This window comes from Oncorhynchus nerka, linkage group LG7, assembly GCF_034236695.1.
Source record: "Oncorhynchus nerka isolate Pitt River linkage group LG7, Oner_Uvic_2.0, whole genome shotgun sequence".
Lineage (NCBI taxonomy): Eukaryota > Metazoa > Chordata > Actinopteri > Salmoniformes > Salmonidae > Oncorhynchus > Oncorhynchus nerka.
This window is the reverse complement of record NC_088402.1, coordinates 21620084-21645569: the sequence shown is the minus strand read 5'-3', so window position 1 is coordinate 21645569 and position 25486 is coordinate 21620084. Positions and strand designations below refer to the sequence as shown.

Sequence of the window (25486 nt, the reverse complement as noted above, 5' to 3'; positions counted from 1 at the left end):
TAAAGCATCTGAATTAACAGTGAGTGATCAACAGTATGTAAAGCCTCTGACAGGTGAATGAAGCGGGCAGCACAACATTGCCTTTTATCCATGCTGTTAACCACATCATTAATAACTAGGGATGTAGCAGAGATAGTGCTATGACCTGGATACTCATTACCAGTGATATCAAACATGTATATATTTTTGGTTCCAACCCCCCCCCGTTCTCTCTCTCTACCTGAGAAATACCAGTGAAAGTTCTCTGTAACAAACCACTTACTTTAGAATAATGCTTATGTTTTGTTACGTTTTCTTGTTTTTACTGTGTATTAAATCTGAATGCTTTTTCCTCTTATGTCTGCCTAGGCCCAAAGAGACATCATCTTTGAGCTGCGCAGAATTGCGTTCGACGTGGAGTGTGAGCCGAACAACAGTGGCAGCATCGAGAAGAGGAAGTCCATGTACACCCGGGACTACAAGAAGCTGGGCTTCATTGTAAGTCACAGACACACACAAACATCTGCAAAACTGGGCCTCATTATACATCACAAGAAAAATGTTTGAGCCTCTGCATCCCCAAAACTTCCGCTGTTGGACTTAGTTAGTTTTGATGTCGGTATAGTAGACCCATAGGCAAGACATGTTCTTCAGTAGTTGAGCTCTTTTATTTATTTATTTATTTTTAACTAGTAGGGAGAGGACTGGGACACTGTCAGATAAGGGGATGGCATGGCAGCTGAATCCAGCCCTGTGTATGTGTGGCGTGATACCCAACTACACACACAGACACACGCTAACCCTCTGGCTTTACAGCCTTACAGACAGTACACACACACAGAGGACTACAGCAGAATGCAGCTGTGCTAAATGGCGTATTCACACAAACAGCTACCGCAGGGTGGAGATGGAGAAAGAAAACAAGCCCCCTCCCTGAGTACTGTTGTTAATTGGTTTAGAAGATGACATGTTGCTCTGTGCTGCCTCTCTGTGTCTGGAAGGAGGAAGTGTGGCCCCCATGAGAGCTCTCTCTCTCTCTCTTTCTCTTTTCTCTCTCTCTCTCTCTCTCTCTCTCTCTCTCTCTCTCTCTCTCTCTCTGCTCTCTCCTTTCTCTCCCTCTCTCTCTCTCTCTCTCTGCTCTCTCTTTTCTCTCCCTCCCTCTTTCTCGCTCTCTCTCTTTCTGCTCTCTCTTTTCTCTCTCTCTCTCTCCCTCTCTCTCTGCTCTCTCCTTTCTCTCTCTCTCTCTCTCTCTCCCTCTCTCTCTGCTCTCTCCTTTCTCTCTCTCTCTCTCTCTCCCCTCTCTCTCTCTCTCTCCCTCTCTCTCTCTGCTCTCTCCTTTCTCTCTCTCTCTCTCTCTCTCTCTCTCTCTCTCTCTGCTCTCTCTCTCTCTCTCTCTCTCTCTCTTCTCTCTCTCTCTCTCTCTGCTCTCTCTCTCTCTCTCTGCTCTCTCTCTGCTCTCTCTCTCTCTCTCTCTCTCTCTCTCTCTCTCTCTCTCTCTCTCTGCTCTCTCTTTCTCTCTCTCTCTCTCTCTCTCTCTCTCTCTCTCTCTCTCTCTCTCTCTCTCTCTCTGCTCTCTCTCTGCTCTCTCCTTTCTCTCCCTCCCTCTCTCTCTCTCTCTCTCTGAAGTTTATGAGCTGTGGCATATCGCTGTCGTATCCATGGTGAGGGGGAACTAAGCCCATCATTTCCTCTCTAAGTCCCTGAACTGTTAGGGGCTTGGCAGCTCGCTAAGACCCAAGTCACTCTGCTACGCTGCTGTGTGCTGCCCTAAGATAAGGCCTGACTTCATCTCTCCAGTGGTGTGGAAGACCCCGAAAATATCCCTCTGACTTTACAGGCTCGTACTCACATGCAAGCACAAACACACGGTCACACACACACACACAGTGTGAGGAAGCACAGCACAGTGTGAAGGTGGCTAGATGCAGTTGATCTAGTGCTGTATCTAGAGGGCAGTAGTCTGTGAGATTCTATTAGTCTCCCAGGTAGACGGGGATCTTAGAGAGAACATGCTTATTTGGACTTGGTGAGGGAATTGTTAAAGGTTGTGGTTCTTCCTTTGGTCTGTCAGGAACAGTTACAGAGCTGGATCTCTGGGACTCCTCCATGTTACTCTCACTCTCTCTCCTTGTCATCTCTCTATGTCCTCCATTCACTCAGACAAGTTAGCGTGCTGATGGAGAATAGAGATCAAATTAGTCTCCCAATCAAACTTGTGTCTTATTCAGACTTGTCCTAGTCTTGTTTGTCTGATGACTCACCTCTCTCTCTCCTCTCTACCTCTCTCTCTCCTCTCTACCTCTCTCTCTCCTCTCTACCTCTCTACCTCTCTCTCTCTCTCTCTCTCTCTCTCTCTCTCTGCTCTCTTTCCTCTCTCTCTCTCTCTGCTCTCTTTCCTCTCTCTCTCTCTGCTCTCTTTCCTCTCTCTCTCCTCTCTCTCTGCTCTCTTTCCTCTCTCTCTCTGCTCTCTCCTCTCTCTCTCCTCTCTCACTGTCTCTCTCTGCCCTCTCTTCCCTCTCTCTCTACCTCTCTCTGTCTCTCTCTGCCCTCTCTTTCCTCTCTCTGCTCTCTCTTTCCTCTCTTTCTCCTCTCTCTCTCTGCTCTCTCTCTCTTTCCTCTATCTCCTCTCTACCTCTCACTCTCCTCCCTCACTCTTCTCACTCCTCTCTCTCTTTCTCTCTCTCTCATATATATATTAGAACCATGTGAACCCTGCTATGGACTTCACTCAGATTCCTCCTGGGATGCTGGCTCTGGATAACATGCTGTACTTCGCCAGACACCACCAGGATGCCTACATCAGGGTTAGTAGCTCTAACATACACACAGGCACACACACGTGCACACCCACACGCACACAATTATTTTTGGTTTCCTTAGAGTCCATTACTTTGTGTCTAGTGTTCCTCTGCAGTGCCTTCTGCCGACCTAAACTCTCCACATCACACACACACACACACACACACACACACACACACACACACACACACACTAAACACACACTCTCACTCCCTGGCCCGTCCCTCACTCCATAGATTCACTGGGCTCTGACCAAACAGTCTGTCTGATGAAACACAATGCCAATATGTAGCCTTGGAATTCAGTCAAGCCAATACTATAGCATATGGCTATGTCCTCCTAATATAAAACCTAATACACAGGCCGGCCCATCCCTCTCCCCAGCCTGCTGCTGTGACGAAACACGGCCAGCAATTCCCCAAATTAAACTGTCACCACGGCGATGATAAGGATGCTAATGTTTTCCAGTATGGACTTGTCGCTGCGGCAATGTTATAATTGGAGTGGATTTCTTGACATGGAGAATTGATTTATGAATTAAACACGCTGTGTACAAGTGCACCAGTTAAGGCTCAAACAAGGTTCAAATGGATAGTAGAGGCTTCTGTAATGGTTACGTAGAAGGAAAAGACATCTTGATCTAATAAAGTCAATGTCACATTGAGATTCAAATGTCTTTCAGACTTCACATTTGTGGTAGATAACATTCAGTATAATGTGCTGTACTTAATAATAACTAGAATCTAATCTCTGGATGAATTACGATGGTACCATAGAGATGGGATAATCAACAACAAATAACTGTTTTTCCCAGGGTCATATGTTTTGAGTTCGTTACCAGCCCTGGTGGAGACGTCTATTTGTGTGACTGTCCGTCTGCGCCTAGTGGCTGTTAAACACTTTTATGACAAACGTATTTGCAAAAACGTTGGTGGATTGAGTGACTTTCTGTCCCTTTTACAGATTGTTCTGGAGAACAGCAGTCGTGAGGACAAGCACGAGTGTCCGTTCGGCCGCAGCAGCATCGAGCTGACCAAGATGCTGTGTGAGACCCTTAAAGTGGGAGAGCTGCGTGAGTCTTTACTGGTGTTAACTATCCTCACCTCATTGTTCCTATTTGATCATATTGTGCTTGTAGGGTCATATTCACTAGGAACAAAACAGACCTAAACTACTTGAAATTGTCCAATAACAGATTGTTATTGTTTTTGTAGCTACAGTGCAAAATGTTTTGCTAGGGTGTGCACTAATGAATACAACCCTGATTTACTGACAATGGTGTTCTGTAGATGGTATGGGTGATGAGCAGTGGAGGCTGGTGAAATAATCTATAGGAGGATGGACTCATTGTAATGGCAGGAATGGAATTAATGTAACAGAGTCAAACTAGATGCCCATGTGTTTGATACCGTTCCATGAATTCCATTCCAGCCATTACAATGAGCCCGTCCTCCTATAGCTCCTCCCACCAACCACCTCTGGTGCGGAGTACCCGACAATATCTGTGCACAAATGTAAGAATTCAAACTAGGTGATGCACAGAATCTGTTTTTCTATTGGTTAGCCACATTCTGTTGCCCTCTGAATACAAACAATCAACAAAACACCAAAGAAAGAAACATATAAGTAGCATAGTACCAGGAGGTTTTCTCTGTGTTCACATTCTGCCTCATATAAGTAGCATAGTACCAGGAGGTTTTCTCTGTGTTCACATTCTGCCTCATATAAGTAGCATAGTACCAGGAGGTTTTCTCTGTGTTCACATTCTGCCTCATATAAGTAGCATAGTACCAGGAGGTTTTCTCTGTGCTCACATTCTGCCTCATGATTTCCAAATCTGATTAGTTAGTACTTAGTGCTCCCAATTTTAGCTCCAATAGCTCTCAATACTAAAGTGTGTGAGACTCATCGAGAGCAGCTCTCACCATTGACTTTTAACCCTATTGAGTGTTAGTGGAGGAATGCGATGTGGAGGGCACTTTGATGTACGAGGGTTAAAAGCATCATCGCCGTCTGTTTTCACATTAAGCCCAGCCATTCAGACAGAGAAATAACCTCCAGAGCATTTTTTTTGTGAACTCTGTCTCCTGCAGTGAAGATAAAAGGAGCCATTATACTTTGTAATTGTGCTGGAGTTCATCAATTAGTGACGAAGTAAGTAGGCTTCAAGTGCGCCCTATTCCACCTCCTAATAGACTATCTCTCTCTGGGACTGGCACTGCCCAGGGGGAGAAGAGCTGGGCACTCTCCTTATTGCATCATATAGGGCCGAATAGGAGCCCTATCTGCTAACGTCATTTTAGTGGGATGGGAAGGTTGTAAATGTAGCCTACCTAAATAAGTTAAAGCTAGATTTAGAAGTGATGCCTATACTGCTTTAAGAAAAAGATACCACTTTTTGAAAGGAACTGTGATGCATTGAAGAACTGATTAACACGTATGGTTAGGAAATACTTTTTCTCTGCATTAGTATCCAAAACCTTTGCAATTAAAATCAAACCCTGAAGCCTATATCCTATCTCTGATTTCCTTTTGGTATTCATGTCAGCTTTGACCGTGACTCTCATGCATGGTTCTGGCTAGTCTGTGATAGCACTCTAACTCCAGTACCCATCATGCTCTGGAGCAGGGGTTCCCAACTCCGGTCCTCCAGTACCCCCACACTATATATTTTTGTTGTGGCCCCAGGCAAGCACACCTGATTTAACTAATCATCAAGCCCTCCATGAGATGAATCAGGTGTTTTTGTCCAGGACTACAACAATGTGTTAAGGGGAACTGGAGGACTGGAGTTGGGAAAACACTGCTTATAGGGAATAGGGCCACCATTAATATTGATGACCATGGAAGGGTCAGACACGGTATGCACTATGCCACAGTGTGTAGCAGGGTTGAGAGTCAATTCCATTTCAAGTCAGTCATTTCAGGAGGTCAATGGCAATTTTCAATTGATTAATAGATTTTCCTATCAGTTGAAAACTGCCATTCATCTTCAATGAGGAGCTTTATCCAATCCCTAAATGTAATTCAGTTAGCTGTGTGTTGAGGGGTTAGGCAGTGACCCCAGAGCCCCTAGGCGTGACCCTACCCTCTCTCTCCTTCTGTCTGAAGATAGGCTCCAATGGTCTGTGTCTGACAGGCCAATTTGTCCGCCCCCCCCACCCCCCATCACTGTTTTCCCGTCTGCCCCCCCATCACTGTTTTCCCACCTAACACACACACACACACACTGTCTGTCCCCTTGCCCCCTTCTCTCACTGTCTGTCCCCTTGCCCCCTTCTCTCACTGTCTGTCCACCTGCCCCCTCACTGTCTGTCCCCTTGCCCCCTTCTCTCACTGTCTGTCCCCTTGCCCCCTTCTCTCACTGTCTGTCCCCCTGCCCCTTTTCTCTCACTCTGTCCTCATGCCCCCTTCACTGTCTCCCCTGCCCCCTTCTCTCACTCTGTCCCCATGCCCCCCTCTCTCACTCTGTCCCCCTGCAAACCAACAAAGAGAAGCGTAGCACTTTAAAGAGTCATTATGACACTTGGAGTTGCAGTCTGTATAACTCAACAGAGCATCCAAGCATCTGGACGTTTGGGGGAAATGGAAAAATGTAGTTTTAACATTCACAAATCAAAGTTATTATAGGAAAGGAGGGAGGACAGGATAGGTAAAGGTCGTTAGATAAATCCATTCTGAGCCGTGCCCTGCAGCCCTTTAAATGATTTAAAAGTGCAAGGGCAGAGAAACTGACGCAACCCTCCACTCAGACACCAAAGCTTCATTAAATGAACTCGGAAATGGAAGCAGTGGCATAGTTCTTCATTAAATAGTAATGGTCTGTCTTTAAAAAAAACATCATAATATGAAAAAACGAAACCCCCGGTGTTAGAGTGGAGGAGAAAGTAGTGTTCAAAGCTCTGTCTCTTCACACATCCATTTGCTGGATAAAAATAGAAAGACGATAAGGAATTAATCTCGGCGCCAACCGTAACAATTTTTTTCTTGGATCATTTACTTTAGTTTGCCGATTTGAAATGCCAATAAACCTCTGGTGGGCCTTGGACTTCTTAATTCCCCATCTACCCAGACAAATCACACACAACAGGATTCTGGGAATGCTTGGGGCATCTTTTGGCCTTTCTAGTCTATTTTCTGTATCCCTCCACTATCCACTCTATCCCTCCACTATCCACTCTATCCCTCCACTATCCACTCTATCCCCCCACTATCCACTCTATCCCTCCACTATCCACTCTATCCCTCCACTATCCACTCTATCCCTCCACTATCCACTCTATCCCTCCAATATCCACTCCATATCGCCACTATCCCTCCACTATCCATTCTATCCCTCCACTATCCACTCTATCCCACTATCCCCTCTATATCTCCACTATCCCTCCACTATCCACTCTATCCCACTATCCCCTCTATATCTCCACTATCCCTCCACTATCCCCTCTATCCCTCCACTATCCACTCTATCCCTCCACTATCCCCTCTATCCCTCCACTATCCACTCTATCCCTCCAATATCCACTCTATATCTCCACTATCCCTCTATCCCTCTGCTATCCCCTCTATATCTCCACTATCCCCTCTATATCTCCACTATCCTCTCTATATCTCCAATCTATCCCCCCACTATCCACTCTATCCCTCCACTATCCACTCTATCCCTCCACTATCCACTCTATCCCTCCACTATCCCACTATCCCTCCACTATCCCCTCTATATCTCCACTATCCACTCTATCTCCACTATCCACTCTATCCCTTCACTATCCACTCTATCCCTCCACTATCCACTCTATATCGCCACTATCCCTCCACTATCCATTCTATCCCTCCACTATCCACTCTATCCCACTATCCCCTCTATATCTCCACTATCCCTCCACTATCCACTCTATCCCACTATCCCCTCTATATCTCCACTATCCCCCCACTATCCCCTCTATCCCTCCACTATCCACTCTATCCCTCCACTATCCCCTCTATCCATCCACTATCCACTCTATCCCTCCAATATCCACTCTATATCTCCACTATCCCCTCTATATCTCCACTATCCTCACTATATCTCCACTATCCCCTCTATATCTCCACTATCCCTCCACTATCCCTCTTTCCCTCCACCCCCTATATCTCCTCTATCCCTCCACTATCCCCTCTATCCCTCCACTTTCCCCTCTATATCTCCACTATCCACTCTATCCCTCTACTATCCACTCTATCCCTCCACTATCCACTCTACATCTCCACTATCCCTCCACTATCCCACTATCCCTCCACTATCCTTCTATCCCTCCACTATCCCCTCTATATCTCCACTCTCCTCTCTATATCTCCACTATCCCTCCACTATACCTCTATCCCTCCACTATCCCCCCTATATCTCCACTATCGCTCCCCTATCCACTCTATCCCTCCACTATCCACTCTATCCCTCCACTATCCCCGCTATCCCTCCACTATCCAGTCTATCCCTCCACTATCCAGTCTATCCCTCCACTATCCCCTCTATCCCTCCACTATCCCTCCACTATCCACTCTATCCCTCCACTATCCACTCTATCCGTCCACTATCACCTCTATCCGTCCACTATCACCTCTATCCCTCCACTATCCACTCTATCCCTCCACTATCCACTCTATCCCTCCACTATCCACTCTACATCTCCACTATCACTCCACTATCCCCTCTATCCCTCCACTATCCACTCTATCCCTCCACTATCCACTCTACATCTCCACTATCCCACTATCCCTCCATTATCATTCTATTCCTCCACCATCCTCTCTATATATCCACTATCCCTCTATATCTCCACTATCCCCTCTATATCTCCACTATCCCTCCACTATACCTCTATCCCCCCTATATCTCCACTATCCCTCCACTATCGCTCCCCTATCCACTCTATCCCTCCTCTATCCCTCCACTATCCACTCTATCCCACTATCCCCTCTATATCTCCACTATCCCCCACTATCCCTCCACTATGCACTCTATCCCTCCACTATCCCCCTCTAACCCTCCACTATCCACTCTATCCCTCCAAAATCCACTCTATATCTCAACTATCCCTCCACTATCCCTCTATCCTCCACTATCCCTCCGCTATCCCCTCTATATCTCCACTATCCCCTCTATATCTTCACTATCCCTCTATATCTCCAATATCCTCTATATCTCCACTATCCCTCCTATATCTCCACTATCTCCTCTATATCTCCACTATCCCCTCTATATCTCCACTATCCACTCTATCCCTCCACTATCCACTCTATCCCACTATCCCCTCTATATCTCCACTATCCCTCCACTATCCACTCTATCCCACTATCCCCTCTATATCTCCACTATCCCCTCTATCCCTCCACTATCCCCTCTATCCCTCCACTATCCCCTCTATCCCTCCACTATCCACTCTATCCCTCCAATATCCACTCTATATCTCCACTATCCCTCCACTATCCCTCTATCCCTCTGCTATCCCCTCTATATCTTCACTATCCCCTCTATATCTTCACTATCCCCTCTATATCTCCACTATCCTCTCTATATCTCCACTATCCCTCCACTATCCCCTCTATATCTCCACTATCCCTCTTTCCCTCCACTACCCCCCCTATATCTCCTCTATCCCTCCACTATCCCCTCTATCCCACCACTATCCACTCTATCCCTCCACTACCCCTTCTATCCCTCCACTTTCCCCTCTATCTCCACTATCCACTCTATCCCTCCACTATCCACTCTATCCCTCCACTATCCACTCTATCCCTCCACTATCCACTCTACATCTCCACTATCCCTCCACTATCCACTCTATCCCTCCACTATCCACTCTACATCTCCACTATCCCACTATCCCTCCATTATCATTCTATTCCTCCACCATCCTCTCTATATATCCACTATCCCCTCTATATCTTCACTATCCCTCTATATCTCCACTATCCCCTCTATATCTCCACTATCCCTCCACTATACCTCTATCCCCCCTATATCTCCACTATCCCTCCACTATCGCTCCCCTATCCACTCTATCCCTCCTCTATCCCTCCACTATCCACTCTATCCCACTATCCCCTCTATATCTCCACTATCCCCTCTATCCCTCCACTATGCACTCTATCCCTCCACTATCCCCTCTAACCCTCCACTATCCACTCTATCCCTCCAAAATCCACTCTATATCTCAACTATCCCTCCACTATCCCTCTATCCCTCCACTATCCCTCCGCTATCCCCTCTATATCTCCACTATCCCCTCTATATCTTCACTATCCCCTCTATATCTCCAATATCCTCTCTATATCTACACTATCCCTCCTCTATCCCCTCTATATCTCCACTATCTCCTCTATATCTCCACTATCCCCTCTATATCTCCACTATCCACTCTAACCCTCCACTATCCACTCTATCCCACTATCCCCTCTATATCTCCACTATCCCTCCACTATCCACTCTATCCCACTATCCCCTCTATATCTCCACTATCCCCTCTATCCCTCCACTATCCACTCTATCCCTCCACTATCCCCTCTATCCCTCCACTATCCACTCTATCCCTCCAATATCCACTCTATCCCTCCACTATCCCTCTATCCCTCTGCTATCCCCTCTATATCTTCACTATCCCCTCTATATCTTCACTATCCCCTCTATATCTCCACTATCCCTCCACTATCCCCTCTATATCTCCACTATCCCTCTTTCCCTCCACTACCCCCCTATATCTCCTCTATCCCTCCACTATCCCCTCTATCCCACCACTATCCACTCTATCCCTCCACTACCCCCTCTATCCCTCCACTACCCCCTCTATCCCTCCACTATCCCTCCCCTATCCACTCTATCCCTCCACTATCCCCCACCATCTATATCCCACTATCACTCTATCCACTATACCTCTATCCCTCCACTATCCCCCCCTATATCTCCACTATCCTCCTCCCCTATCCACTCTATCCCTCCACTATCCACTCTATCCCTCCACTACCTCCTCTATCTCCACTATCCACTCTATCCTCCACTATCCACTCTATCCCTCCACTATCCACTCTATCCCTCCACTATCCCTCCACCATCCCCTCTATCCCTCCACTATCCCTCTATATCTTCACTATCCCCTCTATATCTCCACTATCCCTCCACTATCCCCTCTATATCTCCACTATCCCTCTTTCCCTCCACTACCCCCCTATCTCCTCTATCCCTCCACTATCCCCTCTATCCCACCACTATCCACTCTATCCCTCCACTACCCCCTCTATCCCTCCACTACCCCCTCTATCCCTCCACTATCCCTCCCCTATCCACTATCCCCTCCACTATCCCCCTATATCTCCACTATCGCTCCACTATACCTCTATCCCTCCACTATCCCCCCTATATCTCCACTATCGCTCCCCTATCCACTCTATCCCTCCACTATCCACTCTATCCCTCCACTACCACCTCTATCTCCACTATCCACTCTATCCCTCCACTATCCACTCTATCCCTCCACTATCCACTCTATCCCTCCACTATCCCTCCACCATCCCCTCTATCCCTCCACTATCCACTCTATCCCTCCACTATCCCCTCTATCCCTCCACTATCCACTCTATCCCTCCACTATCCCTCCACTATCCCCTCTATCCCTCCACTATCCCCTCTATCCCTCCCCTATCCACTCTATCCCTCCACTATCCCCTCTATATCTCCACTATCCCTCCACTATACCTCTATCCCTCCACTATCCCCCCTATATCTCCACTATCGCTCCCCTATCCACTCTATCACTCCACTATCCACTCTATCCCTCCACTATCCACTCTATCCCTCCACTATCCCCTATATCCCTCCACTATCCCCACTATCCCTCCACTATCCAGTCTATCCCTCCACTATCCACTCTATCCCTCCACTATCCCCTCTATCCCTCCACTATTCCCTCTATCCTTTCACTATCCACTCTATCCCTCCACTATCACCTCTATCCCTCCACTATCCCCTCTATATCTCACTTCCCTCTATATCTGCACTATCCCCACTATCCATCTACTATCCCCACTATCCCTCCAATATCCCTCTACTATCCCCTCTATCCCTCCACTATCCCTCCACTGTCCCCTCTATCCCTTCACTATCCCTCCACTATCCTCTCTATCCCTCCACTATCCCCTCTATATCTCCACTATCCACTCTATATCTCCACTATCCACTCTATATCTTCACTATCCCTCCACTATCCCTCTATAAATCCACTATCCCTCTATAAATCTACTATCCCCTCTATATATCCACTATCCCCTCTATATCTCCACTATCCCTCCACTATCCCTCTATCCCTCCACTATCCTCTCTATATCTCCACTATCCCCTCTATATATTCACTATCCCCTCTATATCTCTACTATCCTCTCTATATCTCCACTATCCTCTCTATATCTCCACGATCTCCTCTATATCTCCACTATCCCTCCACTATCCCTCCACCATCCACTCTATCCCTCCACTCTCCAATCTATCCCTCCACTATTCCCTCTGTCCCTCCAATATCCACTCTATATCTTCACTATCCCTCCACTATCCCTCTATAAATCCACTATCCCCTCTATATCTCCACTATCCCTCTATCCCTCCACTATCCTCTCTATATCTCCACGATCTCCTCTATATCTCCACTATCCCTCCACTATCCCTCTATCCCTCCACTATCCCCCCTATATCTCCAATATCCCTCCACTATCCCTCTATCCCTGCACTATCCCCCCTATATCTCCAATATCCCTCCACTATCCCTCCACCATCCACTCTATCCCTCCACTATCCACTCTATCCCACCACTATCCACTCTATCCCACCACTATCCACTCTATCCCTCCACTATCCCCTCTATCCCTCCACTATCCCCTCTATATCTCCACTATCCCCTCTATCCCTCCACTATCCCCTCTATATCTCCACTATCCCCTCTATATCTCCACTATCCCTCCACTATCCTTCTATCCCTCCACTATCCCCTCTATCCCTCCACTATCCCCTCTATCCCTCCACTATCCCCTCTATATCTTCACTATCCCTCCACTATCCCCTCTATATCTCCACTATCCACTCTATCCCTCCACTATCTACTCTATCCCTCCACTATCCCCTCTATATCTCCACTATCCTCTCTACATCTCCACTATCCTCTCTACATCTCCACTATCCCCTCTATATCTCCACTATCCCTCCACTATCCTTCTATCCCTCCACTATCCCCTCTATCCCTCCACTATCCCCTCTATCCCTCCACTATCCCCTCTATATCTCCACTATCGCTCCACTATCCACTCTATCCATCCACTATCCCCTCTACATCTCCACTATCCCCTCTATATCTCCACTATCCCTCCACTATCCTCTATCCCTCCACTATCCCCTATATCTCCTCTATCCCTCCACTATCGCTCCACTATCCCCTCTATCTCTCCACTATCCCCTCTATCCCTCCACTATCCCCTCTATCCCTCCACTATCCCCTCTATCCCTCCACTATCCCCTCTATATCTCCACTATCCCTCCACTATACCTCTATCCCTCCACTATCCCCCCTATATCTCCACTATCGCTCCCATATCCCCTCCAAATCCTCCACTATCCCCCGCTATCCCTCCACTATCCAGTCTATCCCTCCACTATCCACTCTATCCCTCCACTATCCCCTCTATCCCTCCACTATTCCCCTATCCTTTCACTCTCCACTCTATCCCTCCACTATCACCTCTATCCCTCCACTATCCCCTCTATATCTCACTTCCCTCTATATCTCCACTATCCCTCTACTATCCCCACTATCCATCTACTATCCCCACTATCCCCTCAATATCCCTCTACTATCCCCTCTATCCCTCCACTATCCCTCCACTGTCCCCTCTATCCCTTCACTATCCCTCCACTATCCCCTCCATATCTCCACTATCCTCCACTATCCCCTCTATATCTCCACTATCCCTCATCTATCCCTCTATCCCTCCACTATCCCCTCTATATCTCCACTATGCCTCCACTATCCCCTCTATATATCCACTATCCCTCTATCCCCCCACTATCTCCTCTATATCTCCACTATCCCTTCACTATCCCCTCTATCCCTCCACTATCCACTCTATCCCTCCACTATCCCCTCTCTCTCCACTATCCCCTCTATATCTCCATTATCCCTCCACTATCCCCTCTATCCCCCCACTATCCCCCACTATCCCTCCAATATCCACTCTATATCTTCACTATCCCTCCACTATCCCTCTATAAATCCACTATCCCCTATATCCCCACTATCCCCTCTATATCCTCCACTATCCCTCCACTATCCTCTCTTTATCTCCACTATCCCCCTCTATATATTCACTATCCCCCTATATGTCCATATCCTCTATCCATCTCCACTATCCTCTATATCTCCACTATCCCTCCACTATCCTCTATCCCTCCACTATCCACCTCTATATCTCCACTATATCCCTCTATCCCTCCACTTTCCCCTCTATCTCTCATCTATCCACTCTATCCCTCCACTATCCACTCTATCCTCCTATCCATCTATCCACTATCCCTCCACCATCCCCTATCCTCCACTATCCTCTATCCCTCCACTATCCCCTCTATCCCTCCACTATCCCACTCTATCCCTCCACTATCCCTCCACTATCCCTCTATCCCTCCACTATCCCCTCTATCCCTCCACCTATCCACTCTATCCCTCCACTATCCCCTCTATATCTCCACTATCCCCTCCACTATATCCCATCTATCCCTCCACTATCCCCTCTATCCCTCCACTATCGCCCACTCTATCCCTCCACCAATATCCCCTATCCCTCCATATCCCCACTATCCCTCCACTATCCCCTCTATCCCTCCACTATCCCCTCTATCCCCTCTCCACTATCCCCTCTATATCTCCACTATCCCTCCACTATCCCTCTATCCTCTCCACTATCCACTATCCCTCCACTATCCCTATCCCTCCACTATCCCCTCCAAATCCACTATCCACTCTATCCCTCCACTATCCCCTCTATCCCTCCACTATCCCCTCTATCCCTCCACTATCCCTCTATATCCCTCTATCCCTCCACTATCCCCTATCCTCCACTATCCAGTCTATCCCTCCACTATCCCCCACTCCATATCCCACTATCCCTCCACTATCCCTCCACTCTATCTCTCCACTATCCCCCTCTATCCCTCCACTATCCCTATATCTCTATCCTCCACTATCCCCACTCTATCTACCTCCACTATCCCTCTATATCCCCCATCCACTATCCCTCCCCATATCCCTCTATCCCTCCACTATCCCTCTATCCCTCCACTATCCCCTATCCCTCCACTATCCACTCTATATCCCCCTCTATCCCTCCACTATCCCCTCTATATCTCCACTATCCACTCTATCCCTCCACTATCCTCTATCCCTCCACTATCCCTCTATCCTCCACTTCCTCTATATCTCCACTATCCCTCCACTATCCCCACTATCCATCTCTATCCCTCCACTACCCCTCTCCTATCCCTCCACTATCCCCACTATCCTCCACTATCCCTCCACTGTCCCCTATCCTTCACTATCCCTCCACTATCCTCCTCTATCCTCTCCACTATCCCCTCTATCCCTCCACTATCCCCTCTATATCTCCACTATGCTCCACTATCCCCTCTATATCTCCACTCTATCCCTCCATCTATCCCTCTATCCTCCACTATCCCCTCTATATCTCCACTATGCCTCTCCACTATCCACTCTATCCCTCCACTATCCTCTATCCCTCCACTATCCTCTATATCCTATCTATCCCTTCACTATCCATCTCTCCACTATCCACTCTATCCCCACTATCCCTCCACTATCCCACTATCCCCTCTATATCTCCATTATCCCTCCACTATCCCCTATATCCCCCACTATCCCCTATCCCTCCACTATCCACTCTATATCTCCACTATCCCCTATCCCACTATCCCTCCACTATCCCCTCTATCCCTCCACTATCCCCCTATCCCCCACTATCCTCTGTATCTTCACTATCCCTCCACTATCCCTCTATAAATCCACTATCCCTCTATATATCCACTATCCCTCTATATCTCCACTATCCTCCACTATCCTCTCTTTATCTCCACTATCCCCTCTATATATTCACTATCCCCTCTATATGTCTACTATCCTCTCTATATCTCCACTATCCTCTCTATATCTCCACGATCTCCTCTATATCTCCACTATCCCTCCACTATCCCTCCACCATCCACTCTATCCCTCCACTCTCCAATCTATCCTCCACTATCCACTCTATCCCTCCACTATCCCCTCTGTCCCTCCAATATCCACTCTATATCTTCACTATCCTCCACTATCCCTATAAATCCACTATCCCTCTATATCTCCACTATCCCTCTATCCCTCCACTATCCTCTTCTATATCTTCACGATCTCCACTCTATATCTCCTCTATCCTCCACTATCCTCTATATATCCACTCTCCGCTATATCTCCACTATCCCTCTATCCCTCCACTATCCTCTCTATATCTCCACGATCCCTCTATATCTCCACTATCCCCTCTATCCCTCCACTATCCTCTCTATATCTCCACAATCTCCTCTATATCTCCACTATCCCTCCACTATCCTCTATCCGTCCACTATCCCCCTATATCCCACTATCCTCCCACTATCCCTCCACTATCCACTCTATCCCTCCACTATCCCTCTATATCTCCACTATCCCTCCACTATCCCTCTATCACCCTCCATCCTCTATCCCTCCACTATCCCCTCTATATCCTCACTATCCCTCCACTATCCACTCTATCCCTCCACTATCCACTCTATCCCTCCACTATCCCTCTATCCCTCCACTATCCTCCATATCCTCTATCCCTCCACATCCACTCTATCCCTCCACTATCCCTCTATCTCTCCATATCCTCCATCTATCCTCCACTATCCACTCTATCCCTCCACTATCCCTCTCCACATCTCCACTATCCTATATCTCTACTATCCCTCCACTATCCTTCTATCCCTCCACTATCCCCTCTATATCTCCACTATCCCTCCACTATCCCTCCACTATCCACTCTATGCATCCACTATCCCCTCTATCCCTCCACTATCCCCTATCCCTCCACTATCCCCTCTATCCCTCCACTATCCCTATATCTATATCTCCACTATCCCCTCTATATCTCCACTATCCACTCTATCCCTCCACTATCTACTCTATCCCTCCACTATCCCTCCAAATCCAATATCCCTCTCTATCCCTCCACTATCCCTCTATCCTCCACTATCCCTCTATATCTCCACTATCCCTCTATCACTATCCACTCTATCCCACTATCCCCTATATCTCCACTATCCCCCCTATCCCTCCACTATCCCCACTATCCCTCCACTATCCACTCTATCCCTCCACTATCCACTCTATCCTCCACTATCCCTCCACTATCCCTCTATCCCTCCACTATCCCTCTATATCTCCACTATCCCCCTATCTTCACTATCCCTCCACTATCCCCTCTATATCTCCACTATCCCTCTTTCCTCCACTATCCTCCTATATCCACTCTATCCCTCCACTATCCCCTCTATCCCTCTCCACTATCCACTCTATCCTCCACTATCCCCTCTATCCCTCCACTATCCCCTCTATATCTCCACTATCCTCTATCTCTCCACTATCCACTCTATCCCTCCACTATCTACTCTATCCCTCCACTATCCCCTCCATCCATCTCCACTATCCCCCTATCCTCCACTATCCCCTCTATCCCTCCACTATCCCCTCTATATCTCCACTATCCCTCCACTATCCACTCTATCCCACTATCCCTCTATATTCCACTATCCCCTATCCCTCCACTATCCCCTATCCTCCACTATCCACTCTATCCCTCCAATATCCACTCTATATCTCCACTATCCCTCCACTATCCCCCCTATCTGCTATCCCTCTATATCTCCACTATCCCCTATATCTTCACTATCCCCGCTATATTCCACTATCCTCTCTATATCTCCACTATCCCTCCACTATCCCCTCTATATCTCCACTATCCCTCTTTCCCTCCACTACCCCCTATATCTCCTCTATCCCTCCACTATCACCTCTATCCCACCATTATCCACTCTATCCCTCCACTACCCCCTCTATCCCTCCACTTTCCCCTCTATCTCCACTATCCACTCTATCCCTCCACTATCCACTCTATCCCTCCACTATCCCTCCACCATCCCCTCTATCCCTCCACTATCCACTCTATCCCTCCACTATCCCCTCTATCCCTCCACTATCCCCTCTATCCCTCCACTATCCCCTCTATATCTCCACTATCCCTCCACTATACCTCTCTCCCTCCACTATACCCCCTATATCTCCACTATCGCTCCCCTATCCCCTCTATCCCTCCACTATCCCCGCTATCCCTCCACTATCCCCTCTATCCCTCCAATATCCACTCTATATCTTCACTATCCCTCCACTATCCCTCTATAAATCCACTATCACCTCTATATATCCACTATCCCCTCTATATCTCCACTATCCCTCCACTATCCTCTCTTTATCTCCACTATCCCCTCTATATATTCACTATCCCCTCTATATGTCTACTATCCTCTCTATATCTCCACTATCCTCTCTATATCTCCACGATCTCCTCTATATCTCCACTATCCCTCCACTATCCCTCCACCATCCACTCTATCCCTCCACTCTCCAATCTATCCCTCCACTATCCACTCTATCCCTCCACTATCCCCTCTGTCCCTCCAATATCCACTCTATATCTTCACTATCCCTCCACTATCCCTCTATAAATCCACTATCCCCTCTATATCTCCACTATCCCTCTATCCCTCCACTATCCTCTCTATATCTCCACGATCTCCTCTATATCTCCACTATCCCTCCACTATCCCTCTATAAATCCACTATCCCCTCTATCTCCACTATCCCTCTATCCCTCCACTATCCTCTCTATATCTCCACGATCTCCTCTATATCTCCTCTATCCCTCCACTATCCTCTCTATATCTTCACGATCTCCTCTATATCTCCACTATCCCTCTATCCCTCCACTATCCTCTCTATATCTCCACGATCTCCTCTATATCTCCACTATCCCTCTATCCCTCCACTATCCTCTCTATATCTCCACGATCTCCTCTATATTTCCACTATCCCTCCACTATGCCTCTATCCGTCCACTATCCCCCCTATATCTCCAATATCCCTCCACTATCCCTCCACCATCCACTCTATCCCTCCACTATCCCCTCTATATCTCCACTATCCCTCCACTATCCCCTCTATCCCTCCACTATCCCCTCTATCCCTCCACTATCCCCTCTATATCTTCACTATCCCTCCACTATCCCCTCTATATCTCCACTATCCACTCTATCCCTCCACTATCTACTCTATCCCTCCACTATCCCCTCTATCCCTCCACTATCCCCCTATATTTCCTCTATCCCTCCACTATCGCTCCACTATCCACTCTATCCCTCCACTATCCCCTCTATCTCCTCTATCCCTCCACTATCGCTCCACTATCCACTCTATCCATCCACTATCCCCTCTACATCTCCACTATCCCCTCTATATCTCCACTATCCCTCCACTATCCTTCTATCCCTCCACTATCCCCCTATATCTCCTCTATCCCTCCACTATCGCTCCACTATCCACTCTATGCATCCACTATCCCCTCTATCCCTCCACTATCCCCTCTATCCCTCCACTATCCCCTCTATCCCTCCACTATCCCCTCTATATCTCCACTATCCCCTCTATCTCTCCACTATCCACTCTATCCCTCCACTATCTACTCTATCCCTCCACTATCCCCTCCAAATCCACTATCCCCTCTATCCCTCCACTATCCCCTCTATCCCTCCACTATCCCCTCTATATCTCCACTATCCCTCCACTATCCACTCTATCCCACTATCCCCTCTATATCTCCACTATCCCCTCTATCCCTCCACTATCCCCTCTATCCCTCCACTATCCACTCTATCCCTCCAATATCCACTCTATATCTCCACTATCCCTCCACTATCCCTCTATCCCTCTGCTATCCCCTCTATATCTCCACTATCCCCTCTATATCTTCACTATCCCTCCACTATCCCCTCTATATCTCCACTATCCCTCTTTCCTCCACTACCCCCATATCTCCTCTATCCCTCCACTATCCCCTCTATCCCACCACTATCCACTCTATCCCTCCACTATCCCCTCTATCCCTCCACTATCCCCTCTATCCCTCCACTATCCACTATATCTCCACTATCCACTCTATCCACTCCACTATCCCTCCACTATCTCTATCCCTCCACTATCCACTCCAATCCCTCCACTATCCCCTATCCCTCCACTATCCCCTCTATCCCTCCACTATCCCCTCTATATCTCCACTATCCCTCCACTATCCACTCTCCCTCCACTATCCCCTATATCTCCACTAGCTCCCTATCCCCTCTATCCCTCCACTATCCCCCGCTATCCTCCACTATCCAGTCTATCCTCCACTATCCACTCTATCCCTCCACTATCCCCACTATCCCTCCACTATTCCCTCTGCTATCCCCTCTATATCTCCACTATCCCTCTATATCTTCATCCCCACTATCCATCTCTATCCTCCATATCTCCAAATATCCCTCCACTATCCCCTATCCTTCCACTATCCCTCCACTGTCCCCTCTATCCCTCCACTATCCCTCCACTATCCCTCTATCCCACCATTATCCACTCTATATCTCCACTATGCCTCCACTATCCCCATATCTCCCTCTATCTCCAACTATCCCTCTATCCCTCCACTATTCCACTCTATATATCCACTATCCCTCTATCCCCCCACTATCTCCTCTATATCTCCACTATCCCTTCACTATCCCCTCTATCCCTCCACTATCCCCTCTATCCCTCCACTATCCACTCTATCCCTCCACTATCCCCTCTCTCTCCACTATCCCCTCTATATCTCCATTATCCCTCCACTATCCCCTCTATCCCTCCACTATCCACTCTATCCCTCCAATATCCACTCTATATCTTCACTATCCCTCCACTATCCCTCTATAAATCCACTATCCCCTCTATATATCCACTATCCCCTCTATATCTCCACTATCCCTCCACTATCCTCTCTTTATCTCCACTATCCCCTCTATATATTCACTATCCCCTCTATATGTCTACTATCCTCTCTATATCTCCACTATCCTCTCTATATCTCCACGATCTCCTCTATATCTCCACTATCCCTCCACCATCCACTCTATCCCTCCACTCTCCAATCTATCCCTCCACTATCCACTCTATCCCTCCACTATCCCCTCTGTCCCTCCAATATCTCACTCCTCCACTATCTATATCTTCACTATCCCTCCACTATCCCTCTATAAATCCACTATCCCTCTATATCTCCACTATCCCTCTATCCTCCACTATCCTCTCTATATCTCCACGATCTCCTCTATATCTCCTCTATCCCTCCACTATCCTCTCTATATCTTCACGATCTCCTCTATATCTCCACTATCCTCTATCCCTCCACTATCCCTTCTATATCTCCACGATCTCCTATATCTCCACTATCCCTCTATCCTCCACTATCCTCTATATCTCCACGATCTCCTCTATATTTCCACTATCCCTCCACTATGCCTCTATCCGTCCACTATCCCCCCCTATATCTCCAATATCCTCCACTATCCCTCCACCATCCACTCTATCCCTCCACTATCCCCTCCATATCTCCACTATCCCTCCACTATCCTTCTATCCCTCCACTATCCCCTCTATCCCTCCACTATCCCCTCTATATCTTCACTATCCCCCACTATCCCCTCTATATCTCCACTATCCACTCTATCCCTCCACTATCTACTCTATCCCTCCACTATCCCCTCTATCCCTCACTATCCCCCTATATTTCCTCTATCCTCCACTATCGCTCCACTATCCACTCTATCCTCCACTATCCCCTCTATCTCCTCTATCCCTCCACTATCGCTCCACTATCCACTCTATCCATCCACTATCCCCTCTACATCTCCACTATCCCCTCTATATCTCCACTATCCCTCCACTATCCTTCTATCCCTCCACTATCCCCCTCTATATCTCCTCTATCCCTCCACTATCGCTCCACTATCCACTCTATGCATCCACTATCCCCTATCCCTCCACTATCCCTCTATCCCTCCACTATCCCCTATCCCTCCACTATCCCCTATATCTCCACTATCCCATCTCTCCACTATCCACTTATCCTCTCCACTATCTACTCTATCCCTCCACTATCCCTCTCAAATCCACTATCCCCTATCTCTATCCTCCACTATCCATCCCTCCACTATCCTCCACTATCCACTCTATCCCACTCCACTATCTCCACTATCCCCTCACCCTCTATCCCTCCAATATCCACTCTATATCTATCCACTATCCTCCCTCCACTATCCCTCTATCCTTCTGCTATCCCCTCTATATCTCCACTATCCCTCTATATCTCCACTATCCCTCCACTATCCCCTATATCTCCACTATCCCTCTTTCCTCCACTATCCCCCCTATATCTCCTCTATCCTTCCACTATCCCCTCTATCCCACCACTATCCACTCTATCCCTCCACTATCCACTCTATCCCTCCACTATCCCCTCTATCTCCACTATCCACTTATCCCTCCACTATCCACTCTATCCCTCCACTATCCCTCCACCATCCCCTATATATCTTCCACTATCCACTCTATCCCTCCACTATCCCCTCTATCCTCTCCACTATACCCCTCTATCCCTCCACTATCCCCCTATCCTCCACTATCCCTCCACTATATCTTCACTATCCCCTCCACTATAGCTATCCTTCTATCCCTCCACTATCCACTCGCTCCTTCCACTCCATCCCCTCTATCCCTCCAATATCCACTCTATATCTTCACTATCCCTCCACTATCCCTCTATAAATCCCCACACTATCCCTCTATATATCCACTATCCCTCTATATCTCCACTGTCTATCCCTTCTATCCCTCCACTATCCTCTCTTTATCTCCACTATCCCCTCTATATATTCACTATCCCCTCTATATGTCTACTATCCTCTCTATATATTCTCTCCACTATCTCTATATCTCCACGATCTCTTCTATATCTCCACTATCCCTCCACTATCCCTCTATAAATCCACTATACCCTCCACTCTCCACTCTATCCCTCCACTATCCACTCTATCCCTCCACTATCCCCTCTGTCCCTCCAATATCCACTCTATATCTTCACTATCCCTCCACTATCCCTCTATAAATCCACTATACCCCTCTATATCTCCTCTATCCCTCCACTATCCTCTCTATATCTCCACGATCTCCTCTATATCTCCACTATCCCTCCACTATCCCTCTATAAATCCACTATCCCCTCTATATCTCCACTATCCCTCTATCCCTCCACTATCCTCTCTATATCTCCACGATCTCCTCTATATCTCCTCTATCCCTCCACTATCCTCTCTATATCTTCACGATCTCCTCTATATCTCCACTATCCCTCTATCCCTCCACTATCCTCTCTATATCTCCACGATCTCCTCTATATCTCCACTATCCTCTCTATATCTCTCATCTCCAATCTCCTCTATATTTCCACTATCCCTCCACTATGCCTCTATCCGTCCACTATCCCCCTATATCTCCAATATCCCTCCACTATCCTATATCTCCACCATCCACTCTATCCCTCCACTATCCACTATCCTCCACTATCTTCACGACTCTATCCTCCACTATCCCTCTGTCCCTCCACTATCCCTCTATATCTCCACTATCCCTCCACTATCCCACTCCCTATCCCTCCACTATCCTTCTATCCCTCCACTATCCCTCTATCCCTCCACTATCCCCCATATGCCTCTATCCCCACTATCCCCTCTATATCTCCACTATCCACTCTATCCCTCCACTATCTACTCTATCCCTCCACTATCCCCTCTATCCCTACACTATCCCCTATATTTCCTCTATCCCTCCACTATCGCTCCACTATCCACTCTATCCCTCCACTATCCCCTCTATCTCCTCTATCCCTCCACTATCGCTCCACTATCCACTCTATCCATCCACTATCCCTCTACATCTCCCCTATCCCTATATCTCCACTATCCCTCCACTATCCTTCTATCCCTCCACTATCCCCCTATATCTCTCTATCCCTCCACTATCGCTCCACTATCCACTCTATCATCCACTATCCCCTATCCCTCCACTATCCCCTCTATCCCTCCACTATCCCCTATATCCCTCCACTATCCCCTCTATATCTCCACTATCCCCTCTCTCTCCACTATCCACTCTATCCCTCCACTATCTACTCTATCCCTCCACTATCCCCTCCAAATCCACTATCCCCTCTATCCCTCCACTATCCACTCTATCCCTCCACTATCCCCTCTATCCCTCCACTATCCACTCTATCCCTCCAATATCCACTCTATATCTCCACTATCCCTCCACTATCCCTCTATCCCTCTGCTATCCCCTCTATATCTCCACTATCCTCTCTATATCTCCACTATCCCTCCACTATCCCCTCTATATCTCCACTATCCCTCTTTCCCTCCACTACCCCCCTATATCTCCTCTATCCCTCCACTATCCCCTCTATCCCACCACAATCCACTCTATCCCTCCACTATCCACTCTATCCCTCCACTATCCACTCTATCCCTCCACTATCCCTCCACCATCCCCTCTATCCCTCCACTATCCCCTCTATATCTCCACTATCCCTCCACTATCCTTCTATCCCTCCACTATCCCCTCTATCCCTCCACTATCCCCTCTATCCCTCCACTATCCCCTCTATATCTTCACTATCCCTCCACTATCCTTCTATCCCTCCACTATCCACTCCATCCTTCCACTATCCCCTCTATCCCTCCAATATCCACTCTATATCTTCACTATCCCTCCACTATCCCTCTATAAATCCACTATCCCCTCTATATATCCACTATCCCCTCTATATCTCCACTATCCCTCTATCCCTCCACTATCCTCTCTTTATCTCCACTATCCCCTCTATATATTCACTATCCCCTCTATATGTCTACTATCCTCTCTATATCTCCACTATCCTCTCTATATCTCCACGATCTCTTCTATATCTCCACTATCCCTCCACTATCCCTCTATAAATCCACTATACCCTCCACTCTCCAATCTATCCCTCCACTATCCACTCTATCCCTCCACTATCCCCTCTGTCCCTCCAATATCCACTCTATATCTTCACTATCCCTCCACTATCCCTCTATAAATCCACTATACCCTCTATATCTCCTCTATCCCTCCACTATCCTCTCTATATCTCCACGATCTCCTCTATATCTCCACTATCCCTCCACTATCCCTCTATAAATCCACTATCCCCTCTATATCTCCACTATCCCTCTATCCCTCCACTATCCTCTCTATATCTCCACGATCTCCTCTATATCTCCTCTATCCCTCCACTATCCTCTCTATATCTTCACGATCTCCTCTATATCTCCACTATCCCTCTATCCCTCCACTATCCTCTCTATATCTCCACGATCTCCTCTATATCTCCACTATCCTCTCTATATCTCCACAATCTCCTCTATATTTCC

The 25486-nt window shown here is 47.5% G+C and overlaps 1 protein-coding gene across 3 annotated transcripts in view; it reads left to right on the top strand.

Annotated features, from left to right (window-relative positions):
* Positions 1–25486, top strand: part of LOC115131252 (engulfment and cell motility protein 1-like) — a 231846-nt gene that overhangs the window by 110009 nt on the left and 96351 nt on the right. For all 3 annotated transcript variants that reach the window (XM_065020322.1, XM_065020323.1, XM_065020321.1), the window contains 3 exons: positions 349–477; positions 2679–2783; positions 3742–3850. In XM_065020322.1, coding sequence (XP_064876394.1) covers positions 349–477; positions 2679–2783; positions 3742–3850 — 343 coding nt within the window. The remainder of the gene's footprint in view (positions 1–348; positions 478–2678; positions 2784–3741; positions 3851–25486) is intronic.